Genomic DNA, 13,522 nt, shown 5'->3' with positions numbered 1-13,522 from the left:
CTGTGAACACAGAGGAAACAGTATCTAATAATGTTCACATGTCCCAGATATGCCAACAGGATGAATTCACTGAATTCAATTCAAATCAGCTCAATTCAGTTCAGTATATACTGAATATTGTAGGAATGAAATCACAACAAAGGTTGCCTCAAAGTACTTATGTTGTAAAGAGTCTACAATAATACAGAGTGACAAAGTGGAACAACAGTAACTCAGCCATGAAGTGGTAGAGCATGTAACGTCACATAGTGGGTTCAGTCAGTCAGCAGTTTGTTGATGGACCCTTCCTGTTCTAACATGAGTAACCATAGTAACTGGTAACACACCAAGATGCTGTGTAAGGCTCAGGTACAGTAGACACAGTCATTTCACTTCAAAGTAGTCACGTGATCCAATGCTGTTTATTAGAAACACTAATCACAGTGAAATTAGCCACTTTTGTCCAACAGATGAAGAAATAGGATTCCTTAGACTTCAAATTCTATTATTTATAAATAACTTTACATGACCAGAAGAGTAAGCACATGGACTAAACTTACCTTGCAGGGTTGTCCACCTCCTCTGTCACAAAGTTCAGATAGAACCTGAGCAAGGAAAGAGTTAGTTTATTACCTCCACTTATTAATGACCAGCAACAGTGTGTGTGTGTGTGTGTGTGTGTGTGTGTGGGGGGGGGGGGGGGGGGGATCGACCTATCTTGGTGGGGACAAAAATCTGAAACTTGCTACACTGGTGGGGACCAACAGATCCTAATGGGGACCGAAATCCCAGTCCGCACAGAGTTGAAGGCATTTTTCACACTCAAAATGTGGTTTTAGTGTCAGGGTTACAATTGGGCTATGGTTAGGTATGGAGACAGTTTAACTCAGAATCAGAATCAGAATCAGAATGGGGTTTATTGCCAAATGTTGAGCAGGTTTACAACATTAGGAAATTGCTGCGGTGCTTCAGTGCAAACATACTGTCATAAATTGCGATTAAATAGACATGAAAAAATAAAAGTAGGAATAAGAATTAAAAGTGCTACGTAGAAAGATATGTGCATGAGATATACATGAGATATATACATGAGATAAGAATTAAGAGTGCTACGTAGAAAGATATATGCATGAGATATAGATGAGATATATACATGAGAATAAGAATTAAAAGTGCTGCGTAGAAAGATATATACATGAGTGCAGGTGGTGATCAGTGCCAAACATGGAATCATGCAGTGACACAGCGTAGGGTCATGTGTTTGTGGCGGGGACAGTCATATGGTTATTGTTCATGTGTCCAACAGCAGAGGGGAAGAAACTGTTCTTATGGCGAGAGGTTCTGGTGCGAATGGACCGGAGCCTCCTGCCTGAGGGGAGCAGGTCAAACAGACTGTGTCCAGGGTGAGAAGGGTCAGCTGAGATCCGAGCTGCACGCCGCAGTGTCCTGGAGGTGTACAGGTCCTGCAGAGATGGGAGTCTGCAGCCAATCACCTTCTCAGCAGAGCGCACAACACGCTGCAGTCTCTGTTTGTCCCTGATAGTGGCTCCAGCGTACCACACGGTGATGGAGGAGGTGAGGATGGACTCGATGATTGCAGTGTAGAACTGCATCATCGTCCGTGTTGGCAGGTTGAATTTCTTCAGCTGCCTCAGGAAATACATCCTCTGCTGGGCTTTCTTGATGACGGAGGTGATGGTGGGCTCCCACTTCAGGTCCTGGGTGATGGTGGTACCCAGGAAGCGGAATGAGTCCACAGAGGTGATGGGGGTGTCAGTCAGGATGATGGGGGGGAGTGGGGCTGTGTGCTTCCTGAAGTCCACAATAATCTCCACTGTCTTCTGGGCATTTAGCACCAGGTTGTTGTGGCTGCACCAGGACACCAGACGTTCAACCTCCCTCCTGTAGGCAGACTCATCCCCGTCCGAGATGAGCCCAATAACGGTGGTGTCATCTGCAAACTTGATTAGCTTGACAGACTGGTGGGTGGAGGTGCAGCAGTTGGTGTACAGGGAGAAGAGCAGAGGAGAAAGAACACAGCCCTGAGGGGAGCCGGTGCTGATGGTCCGGGAGTCCGAGACATTCTTTCCCAGCCTCACATGCTGCTTCCTGTCCGTCAGGAAGTCAGTGATCCACCGGCAGATGGGATCAGGCACATTCATCTGGGAAAGCTTGCCTCGGAGATGGTCTGGAAGGATGGTGTTGAAGGCAGAGCTGAAGTCCACAAACAGGATCCTGGCGTAGGTTCCTGGGGAGTCCAGATGCTGCAGGATGAAGTGTAGGGCCATGTTGATGGCGTCGTCTATAGACCTGTTGGCTCTGTATGCAAACTGCAGGGGGTCCAGGAGGGGGGCCGTGAGGGTCTTGAGATGGGAGAGAACTAGGCGCTCAAATGACTTCATGACCACAGATGTCAGAGCCACGGGTCTGTAGTCATTTAGTCCAGTGATCCTAGGTTTCTTGGGGACAGGGATTATGGTAGAGGACTTGAAGCAGGCAGGCACATGACATGCCTGCAGTGAGGAGTTAAAAATGCCAGAAAACACTGGGGCCAGCTCGTTTGCACAGTGTCTGAGGGTGGCAGGAGACACACCGTCTGGGCCGGGAGCTTTCCGAGCATTCAGATTCTTAAACTGCTTCCTCACATCTGCTTCACGAATATGAAGAGTTGTGGTGGGAGGAGGTGGTGTGAAATCCTCTTTTGTGTGGGGTGAGGAGGGGGGTGTTGTAGGTGAACAGTTTGAAGGTGGTGATGGCTCTATGGAGGGGGGAGAGGTGGGGGAATGAGTGACCAAAGTGTCTCTATTGTTGGGGCCGTTGGAGGTGTGAAGGCTGCCTGATGGCAACTCAGTTTGCTTTCCACTGAAACTTTAGTGCACGGTCCTGGAACATCCTCGGCCTCCCTTGATTCTCCTGCTTAGCTGTCCTGCTCCTCTTCTCTGTCGCCCCGTAGGTCGTCCTGGAATTTCACTGCAGACATGACTAACGTGTCCAAATACTAATGGGCTGTGAGGCCCTTACTCATTAGAGCAGGGGTGGCCAACCCGCGGCTCTCGAGCCGCATGCGGCTCTTTGCCTGGTTTCATGCGGCTCTTACGTTCATATCAAAGTTTGTGTTTTGATTTTTTTTATGTTGTTGTTTTAAAATGTGCGCGTTCGCTTCGCTTGAGTTCAATACGGTATTTTCATCAAATGCGCATGTGTGTGAGATGAAAATACCGCAAAGTTTCCCAGTAGGAGCAAGTTCGCCCTTAAAATGGCAGGAAAAAAATGCACAGCAAAAAGAAAATATGAAGATGAACACAGGACGTTTTTAACAGAGTGGGAGAGTTTATATTTTTTTGTTGAACGCAATGGTAAGCCATTCTGCCTTATATGTCAGACGTCATTAGCACATTTCAAAGCTTCAAATCTTCAGCGCCACTTCAGCTCACTCCATGCTAACATCGACCAGGAATTTCCAAAAGGGACTGAACTTCGCAAGCACGAGTTGGCCACTTTGAAAAGTCAGGCAGAAAAGCAGATACAGTTTTTCCAAAAAATTACGAAGCGGTCAGAGACCATAACGCTCGCATCCTATCAGCTGGCTTGGAACATTGCACGGGCTAAAAAGCCATACAATGAAGGGGAGTTCGTTAAAAAATGCCTCAGTGATGTTGTTGAAATCTTGTCTCCTGAAAACGACAAATTAAAACGCATGGTATCAGACGTCCAACTGTCCCGCCACACTGTTGAACACAGAATATCGGACATTAACACGGCCATTGAATCACAGTTGCACTCTGACCTTCAAGCATGTGAGTATTTTAGTGTCGCATTGGATGAGAGTTGTGATATACAAGACAAGCCTCAGTTGGCAATATTTGCACGGTCTGTTTCAAACGATTGTGTGATCAAAGAAGAACTCCTGGATATTGTGCCATTAAAAGACAGAACCCGTGGCATAGATGTGAAAGAAACCATGATGGCTGCATTTGAAAAAGCAAATCTGCCCATAACAAAATTAACTGCAATAGCCACGGATGGAGCACCAGCCATGATGGGATCTGTGAACGGGCTTGTGGGGCTGTGCAAAGCTGACCAAACTATTCCTGACTTTTGGAATTTCCACTGCATCATCCACATGGAGCAACTCGTGTCTAAATCATTGAATTTAGATAACGTCGTGAAGCCTGTGATGGAAATCGTCAACTATATCCGCACACATGCGCTTAACCACAGGCAATTCAAGAATCTCATCGTTGAGCTGGACCAAGGGCTTCCAGGTGACCTGCCGCTGCACTGCACTGTGAGGTGGCTGTCAAAAGGCCAGGTACTCTCTCGCTTCTTTGAGCTTTTGGATGCCGTGAAACTGTTTATGGAAAAGAAGGACAAGGACTATCCCGAGCTCTCGGACCTCAAGTGGATTATGGATCTGGCCTTTTTGGTCGACATGCTGTGTCACTTGGACAGACTGAACCTGACCCTGCAGGGTAAGTTAAAAATGCTCCCTGACCTAGTGCAAAGTGTGTTTGCGTTTGTCAACAAACTGAAGCTGTTCAAGACACATATTCAAAAGGGAGATTTAACGCATTTTCCCACTCTGCTAAAAGCCAGCGGGCAAGTCGCCAGTGCTGCCCTGAGTAAGCAAAGAGCCAGATATGCAACGCTGATTGAAAACTTGCACGAAAGCTTCGTGACCCGGTTCCATGATCTACAATTGAAAAGGCCACAGATTACGTTCCTCGTCGACCCATTTAATGCAGAGACCGGCTGTTTGAAAGTCCCGCTAGTCACAGATGAAGCTGCGGCTGAGTTGGAGATGATCGATCTTTGTGAAGAGGACCAATTGAAACCTGCTTTAAGGGAAGGGACCATTGAGTTCTGGAAAAGTGTGCCAATGGAAAAATACCCCAATGTCAAACGGGCTGCGCTTAAGATACTGTCAATGTTTGGGTCAACATACGTCTGCGAGTCTGTGTTTTCTACCCTAAAACATGTGAAATCAAAGCATCGATCTGTTCTGACTGACACACATGTGAAAGAATTGCTTCGAGTGACAACAACGGAATACAAGCCAGATTTAAAGAGGATTGTTCAAGGCAAGGAATGCCAGAAGTCCCACTAAACAACATGCATTATAAAAGTAAATGCTATTGTAGATTATTATATTTTTGTTTGTGGACTTGGTTGAACTGAGAGTTTGTGTGTGTGAGACAGTGCACACAATGTTCATTGTTGAAAATGACTGGCCTGTGGTTTTAGTACTGTAGGAGTCCATTTCTGTCATTAACATGTTGGTGTGTGACATTTACAATAAATCTGGCTGAGCAGAGATGTGTGTATTTTGTGTGTGTGTGTGTGTGTGTGTGTGTGTGTGTGTGTGTGTGTGTGTGTGTGTGTGTGTGTGTGTGAGAGAGAGAGAGAGAGAGAGAGAGAGAGAGAGAGAGGAAAGGATGGGTGATGTTCATGTGTGCCCATGCGTATGATGTGGCTCTTTGCGGTAACACAGTAAAAAAAAAAGTGGCTCTTGGTCTCTGACTGGTTGGCCACCCCTGCATTAGAGCAACCAGAGGAGAGTGGTCCAAAAAGAACAAACTATTCAAAATATATTATATACCAACAGGTAAACATACCCCTGTCTATTTCCCTGCAGCATATACGATGGAAACGTAAAATCTGTAACTATGGCGTGAAACGTGTGGGGCAGATGATAAGCGCATGCATGTCCATAGATTTAAAATACACCTTGGTCCACATCTTTTTCTGAACTTCTACTACTTTGAAATTAATTTTTTAGACACCATCTTCAGAGTCGCTGGTCTCATATTTCAGTTTATTCGACTGGTGATGTGTATTTAAAATCTGCACGAACTGTTTAAAACTCTCTTCTCCACGTGCCCACGCGCCTATAATATCTTCTAAGAAGTGGAGATAAAACATGGGTTGTAGTGCACACTTGGCCAACGCCCCCCTTTCCCACTTGCTCATGTAAATATTTCCCTACGATGGTGCGCATCTCTGTCCCATGGCCGTGCCTTCCAGCTGTAAGTAGCATTTATTGTCAAATTCAAAGTCATTGTTTTTTTGTTTTGTTTTTTTCTGCCTGTCCCGTTTGGATCTTTAGCCATCAGAATTGTTGTCTGAAGGCCAAGAAAGATGCCAAGTGGATTTACTTTACTAAGTGGATCATCATGGCCTTGCCATATTGGTCCATTTGATTGACCTTTATTATAATTATGTATTTATTTTATTTTATTTTCGGTTGTTACAGACGAGACAGACATGACAGGGGGATAGGACAGGGAGAAAGAATGAAAGAAAGAGAGGGAGAGAAAGAAAACCAGAGGGGAGAAGAGACGGTGAGAAAGGGGGGAATTAAAAAAAAAGAAAAACAAACAAAACACCTGGATCACCTGTATGGAGATAAGAAAAAACAGAAGAGAAAACAAACAAAAAAGAGCAACATAATAAACACAACACCATCACAATAAACTAGCTAACAGTAGATAACAATAGATACTAAATATTAAACGATATTGTGCAGCACGCAAGATCAACAGCGCACAATGTGCTTTGAGGCAGCAGCCAAGAAAGGTGTAGTTTGTGTCTGTGAACACCCGTGTGTACACCTGTGTGCACACCTCTGTGGATCAGCATGCTTGTATTCAAAAGGTTTCTCCATGTAACGATCTGCTAGGGAGTGTGGGGAGCCATAGCCCCGTCCACCAGGGCATGAAGCAGGTATGGAGGAGATCCAGGCCCCAGACATCCAGAGGCCCCAGAGTACGAGGACCCGAGGAGGACCACCAAAGGGGGGGAACCGTGCCACCCTCCTGGGAAGAGCTGAGTAGAGCCCCAAACGAGAGGTCGCCCAGCAGCTACGGAGCAGAGGCCAGAGGGGGTTGCAGTGACGTGCCCACGGGCTCTGCCGGCAGCCAGCTGTGCCAGAGAGGACCGAGCTTCAGGCCCAGAGGCCAGAGGCCTGAGGGCACCCCACCCCCTGGAAGGAGCCCAGCCGGGCCACAGGCGCCCGGCCCCGCCAATCGGCCACCAGGAGTGAGCTGGTACATACATGAGCGCCCAGTCCCAGACACCAAGAACCACCAACACACCAACGTCTGAGGGCATCAGCCACTGGCAGGGAGTGTGGTGAGGGGAGATGGGCCCCCATACCTTGGAGAGCCTGAGATTCAAAGTCATTGTTGGTAAGATAGAGTTCCAACAGATGTAGAATTTCTGCGTTATCCGGGCGCTTGGTGACCGGATAACGCAGGAAGAAGTTTTCCACCCCATCAGTCCCATCTGTGTGTTGATGCTTGTTTAAAGACTGTGTATGTCAATTGTAAATAAAAACGCTTGGTTAGGCACAACTATGGGATGGATTACCTGCAAGAAGTGGTATGTATCTTTTAAATAACTTGGATGCCTGTGGTAGAGAGATCAATGTATTGTGATTATTGCAATCCAAAACTATTGGTCTCGTCCATGTATCAGGTCGCTTGTGTATCTTAGGCAACAGATAGAATTGTCTCGAACTTGGATCGTTGGATCCTAATAAATAGTCCCGCTGTTTAGCTGAGATATACTTTTTATGGAAAAGCTGTCTGACGATTTGTCCTATTTGAAGCTGTACCATAGTTTGGATAGAGCTAGGAATATTTTTATAGTATTTTTCATCTTCCAATTGTCTATTTGCTTCCAGCCTATACTGCTGCTTGTCCATTAGAACTATTTTGGACCCTTTGTCCGCCGGCTTGATTACTATCTGTCTGTTATTTTGTAATTCTCTGATAGCGCATCAAGTCCTGGATGGTATCATACAATGTATACCACTCAGGTTCCCAGACCGAGGGAAGGATGAGGGGCTCCCTGAAAAAATAATCTTCTTTAAAGTAGTTATGATTAGGGTTAGGATTAGGCATTCATTTTTGATGGTTAGAGTTAGAGTAAAGGGCTCAGGAAAGCATTATGTCAATGGGATGTCACCAGGAGGATAGCAAACCAGACGTGTGTGTATGTGTGTACCGTGCGCACACTTACCATCCAGCATACGCGTACATCCCAGAGTAGAAAGCCAGTGGCATACCAGAGAGCTGCACATTACTCAGGTCAAAGGCATTCTCAAAGTGTCTGGTCTCTCCTGCAAGCATGCACACACATCAACTGCCACATTTGCCTTATTGTGCAAGATGTCTTGATGCATTCTTAATCATCCAGGAAAGTAAATTTCCAAAAGTTGATTCTGGTCATCTGGACGTAGCGTTTTGTGAGAGAAACGTGAATTCTTAAATCATTTTAATATCTTTAACAATTGCAATCACAGAAATGATCACAAAGCTCTCTGTATACCTGAGGGCTACTGGAGACACTGGCCTCTCTACATGAACTCCATGGTTGAGTTATTACATTAATTGCAATAATTCACCATCAGCTGTGCAAATGTAGATTTATTTTTTACAACGTTAAAGCTGGAGGTTGCCTTCTGCAGAGGCTTCAGGAGTACGGTGCTTCATTATCTCTGTGCACAAATGACTCAGCCGGGCACACAAAGAAAAATCAGTAATTACATTTGCGTGTCAATGAGTAATTCGTTTTCTGAAGTTAATTAAGAAATTTCTTTGAATTAATAATTTGTTCACATTAGGAAAATGCTGAGTTAAACAGCCCAAAAGTATAATCAAGTTATTAAAAGTATAATTAATTTAAAGGTCAAATTCATGAAGAAGATTTATTTAATTTATTAAATATGCATATATGAGTTGCAATCTGGGCTTACGTTACAGAAATGTGGACAGAGTGAAAAAGATTAAGAGAGATAAACTGAATAAATACAACAGATCGTGTGCAGTCCAGGGCTTGGGAGAACATTATATACATAATATGTACTAACTTTACTGTTTTAAGGAATGAATGCAAAGAGTGCTCACTGACACATACAGTATTGCTTCAGAGAAACATTTTAAGTTAATGACATTTTAAAGTACAGCAAAGTCTGCAGTTGAGAGGAAGACAGAAATCCTGTCCTGCTGTGCGGACACCAATAAATGCTCGACCTGTAGCATGCTGTGAGCAGGTGTGTATGACACGCAGGATTCATGTTGAACCACGTGCAGCTGAACACTGTGTGCAACCCAGAACACTCAGAATTTTGGTGGTGGTACGTGTGCAGTGCTAGAGAGGTGTCACTGATGATACCTTTAAAGAGCTGGTACATGCCTGGCACTATTATGATGGCAATGGCCAGAAGCTTGCTGACAGTGAGGAAGATCTGAATCCTGGCTGTCCACGTTACGCTCATACTGTTCAGGTACATAACAGACGCTGCAGAGAGAGGGAACCATGTCAAGCAGTCATACAGTGTTTGTGACCATATTGAAGGCTCACCATCAACAGAAAAGTCTAAGCTAGTCATATCACATTATTACATTTAGTAAGTGGGATTACTTTCTATGTAGTGACTAAAGATCAGATGTCCCTGAATGTTGTTTTCTGTGCTAACGTCAGTCACAACCTGTGCCTTACAGCAGCGCTCTCCAACCTTTTTGGCGCCACGGACCGGTTTATGCCCGACAATATTTTCATGGACCGGCCTTTAAGGTGTCGCGGATAAATACAACAAAATAAAACTAGTACCGGTACCGAAAAAAAGGAAATTTATTCATAACACACGTGAAAAGAACGATAAAAACGATAACAAAATAACGCTGAAAACCGATAAAAACCCTGAAAACTATACATTTCACACCTGAGCCTCAACTCTCGTGGCCCGGTACCAAACGACTCACGGACCGGTACTGGTCCGAGGCCCGGGGGTTGGGGACCGCTGCCTTACAAGAAACCAGTTTAGAATTAAAGGAAACATTTTGTAAGCTTTTTGATAACCAGATGCCTTTAGCTACAAATTTGGCGTGGGGGGCATTTGTTTTTGTCAAAACATGTTTATATTATATTATATTATATTATATTATGATAATTATATAATATACGAATATATCAAGTGGTGTCTTTTCAGTCTTCCACTTCACTCCAGCTCACCCTGTACTGGGTTACTTGGGCCCCTCAGCCTTGTATCCCACTGACAGGCCTTCAGAAGAGAAAGCAGAGTTGGAGGACCAGGGTCCCTGAGGTAGTTAAATTACTACTGGGTGGCAGAAACTCTGGATTGGATGAGATTCACACTGAGTTCCTCTATGTTTTTGGACTCTCTTGCGTTGAGTGGAGAACTGAGGTGGAGTCTCTGTATTGGCAAATTGTGGTTACAATTACCATCTTTAAGAAATATCCCCTTTCGAGAATATTTAATGTGCGTCAGTATTTTTTTCTAACCATTCTACAAATGTTTTGTACGTTTGGAGAAAGTATCTGACTGCATCCGTCAAGGTATCCTGTGGCAGGTGCTACAGGAGTATGGGGTACCTGACCCACTGTTCCAAGCCATTGTACAACTACAGCGAGAGCTTGGAACGTCGGAAGGTCGCTTTGTTGGAAATAAGTGGGACTAATTTGCACTGGGTGCTAGACGGCACTAAGGCATTTCTGTGTCACCGATTATGTTCAGAATTTCTATGGACAGAAATTCTAGTTGGAGCCAAATTATGGAAGGCTTCAACTTTGGTGGCCTCATCTCTGCTTTTAGTGGGTAAAGTAGTTCTGCTGGCTTCATCAGAAATAGAGCCAATACCCCTCCGCAATGACAGGAACCAGTTGAGGTGGCTCGACCATCTGCCTAGCACCCTTCCTGACTGGCCTCAAGATAGACCCAGGACATGCTAGAGACATTACATCTCTCGACTAGACTGACAAAGCCCTGATGTTCCCTCAGATAAATGAGAAGGATCAACTAATTCACTCAACTTATCCTTTAGTTGGGAAACCATGATGCGATTATTTATTCCATCAATAATTTGTTGTGTTGACAAAACAAATTATACTTTATGTTCAAACATTTATGATATAAACAAAATGTCCTACTTTTGACAGAATTCAAACTCAGTTATTTACAGTGCTGAACGTAGGAAAGTTTGGCTGAATATGAGAAACTGAGCAACTATCAGTGTGTATAATCAGTGGCCCAGTTTAAAATGCTCTGAAATGCTCATTCATGTGAATTTGCTATACTGGAGATTGTTGTGCCCTATGATTGTTTAGAAGTTTGATAAGCTGAGGATAGTCCTGGGTCTTTTTGTCAAACCCCTCTTCCTTCTCATGCACACTTCTGTCTTCTGCTATTTACCCGAGCTATTTACAACACCCTTCACAACAATTCACTAAGATAACATCTGGGCATATTATAACACTCCTTATTACAGTAGCAAAGGTATATACTTAGGCCAATGGCTGTGGCCAGTTTGACAGCCAGGGGGGGGATACCACATGGCATGAACAGAGGTTCCAGGATGTACTGACCAAAGGCCAGAGAAATGACCGCCATGCCTGCAGGCCTGCAAGATGCAACCAAATATGTCAGTTTTTATATTAACATTAATTTATATAACCTTAGGTAACATTCATACGTCCATAAAAGATTATCACTTATGTTTCCAGCCTTGTAGAGTTTTTTAGTCACCTTCAACTACAGCTTTGTTTCATTTTCTGCATCTTCACCTTTGGCAGTCTCATCAAGTCAGTACAGCAAAAAAGACATGGTTCTAGAGCTAACACTGAAGGTGGTGACCAAAATCAAAGCTAATACAAAGCAAATACATGACTTCGATTCATTGCAGCTGGACATGAAACAAAGAAATGCAGTAGTGGGTATGGGAAAACAAGCATCTGTTAGATGGCAGCATATTTGTTATATTTGTTTTTGTGATATACATTTTTAAAAGCAAGTGAAACACAAAAGTCACAAAAATGAAATCAAAGGAGCTCAGTTTGATGGGTTTTTAACCCAGCATAATACAGCTGATGCTGAAAGATCCAACATGACTTCATAGAAAGTTATGAAATATGTGACAAGACTTCTTAGAAAAAAATTACTTGGTGATGGTACATGTGTTAGATCATAAATAAGTTAAAAAAAAAACGTTTACTTATACAGCACATTTCACAGACTCTGGTCTATTTAAAAGCTTTCTCAAATAAATACGATCGTGGTGATTTCCAAGCCGGCTTTCACATCCCACTGTAAGTCCCACTGTAGCAGGTATAACGATCGGAGTTTGTTTGTAATATCAGATGGGCAACTTCCTAGACATAACATTTCCATAATCACATCCTCATGTGTGCACAGTAGTGGGCTTGGTTTCAATATGAATGAAACAATACTGGCTAGTCCCAAAGGCTCAGCTTCTGGCTCATCTGTATTTCCCTCTTCATTTCCCACAGCAGTCACTGCAGCCGGGGAAATCGCTCTTTGTCCCCCTCATTCTTGTTTTCATTCTCTGCCTCCCTCTCTGTTCATTTCCCATGGTTTCCATTCAGTCCTTGTAGCCTGAGGGTAGCATAAGATTGTGCAGCTCCAAATAGCCAGTAGACTGGTTTGTACTGCTTCACCTTGTCTGTGTACACATTTACTTCCATAGAGCATTTTTTCAACTCTGTGGTACAAAGTAGGGCTGCTCAATTAATCGAATTTTAATCACGATTACGATCTGGGCTTTCAACGATCATTAAAAATGACTGAGCCGATTATTAGCCCCTCCCTCATTTATCCGCGACACCTTAAAGGCCGGTCCGTGAAAATATTGTCGGGCATAAACCGGTCCGTGGTGCAAAAAAGGGTGGAGACCGCTGATTAAGAGGACCCGAGGGAAGCTCGGAAAGCTAAGCAGAAGTTATTTGGAGAGTGACTGCCGTTGGTTGAAAAGAGTTTAAAAAAAAAAAAAAAACTTCAGTGGTGTTGCACACTATTTTATATTATTTTTTTTAAAGTCATTGTTAACCCTTTAAAGCCGGTCAGAGCAGCACGCTCCGTTTTGCGTAACTATTTTTAAATCCCTGTAGAACCTGAACCGTGTAAGCTAGCGCAATAATTTGTTTTGCATATGAAACCGGAGGAGTTGTACTTACATCTGATGCCATCAGCTTGGCCGTTCCTATCAGCTGTTCGTAACACTTCCCACAGTGAAATGATGCACCTGCTGTTTTCTTTGCAAATTTGCATCATAGGATTGTTTTTTGTTTTTCCTGCAGTATATAAAAATTGCTGTATCTCCAAAATAAAACTATGAAGACACTCAAAATAAATTTCCTGTGGTGGGAAACTATTTTTTGCAACTTTATTGTATTTAAAGTTTTGAGGGATAAACCTCTTAAATTTCTCCAAGTAGAAATATATGTAAACAAAACAAAAGCGATTTTCAATTTTTTTTGTAGTTTATTGCACTTTTTTGCAATTTATATAATTACTATGCACTTAATGCATACATATTATTAAAATATGGGCTATAACAGTTGTATTGATGTATAGCAACTTGAAATGCTCCCACAAATGGCACTACAGCATGTAAAAAAAATAAATAAAAATAATATAAGCTCTGGTGGACTTGGTTCTATAGTAGGTCTTAAAGGGTTAAATAAATATCGGCAAATAATCGTGATCTCAATTTCAGTGAAAATA

The 13,522-nt window shown here is 43.4% G+C and overlaps 1 protein-coding gene across 3 annotated transcripts in view; it reads right to left on the bottom strand.

The window, feature by feature from the left end:
• The window catches only part of slc7a11 (solute carrier family 7 member 11), a 52,651-nt gene that overhangs the window by 20,839 nt on the left and 18,290 nt on the right, over positions 1–13,522 (bottom strand). For all 3 annotated transcript variants that reach the window (XM_080900637.1, XM_080900636.1, XM_080900638.1), the window contains exons 3-6: positions 11,287–11,402; positions 9,157–9,282; positions 8,002–8,101; positions 540–584 (exon numbers count right to left, since the gene is read on the bottom strand). In XM_080900637.1, coding sequence (XP_080756763.1) covers positions 540–584; positions 8,002–8,101; positions 9,157–9,282; positions 11,287–11,402 — 387 coding nt within the window. The remainder of the gene's footprint in view (positions 1–539; positions 585–8,001; positions 8,102–9,156; positions 9,283–11,286; positions 11,403–13,522) is intronic.

Source organism: Rhamphochromis sp. 'chilingali' (genome assembly GCF_963969265.1).
Source record: "Rhamphochromis sp. 'chilingali' genome assembly, chromosome: 13".
NCBI classification, from domain to species: Eukaryota; Metazoa; Chordata; class Actinopteri; order Cichliformes; family Cichlidae; genus Rhamphochromis; species Rhamphochromis sp. 'chilingali'.
This window is presented reverse-complemented; position numbering and strand designations above follow the sequence as displayed.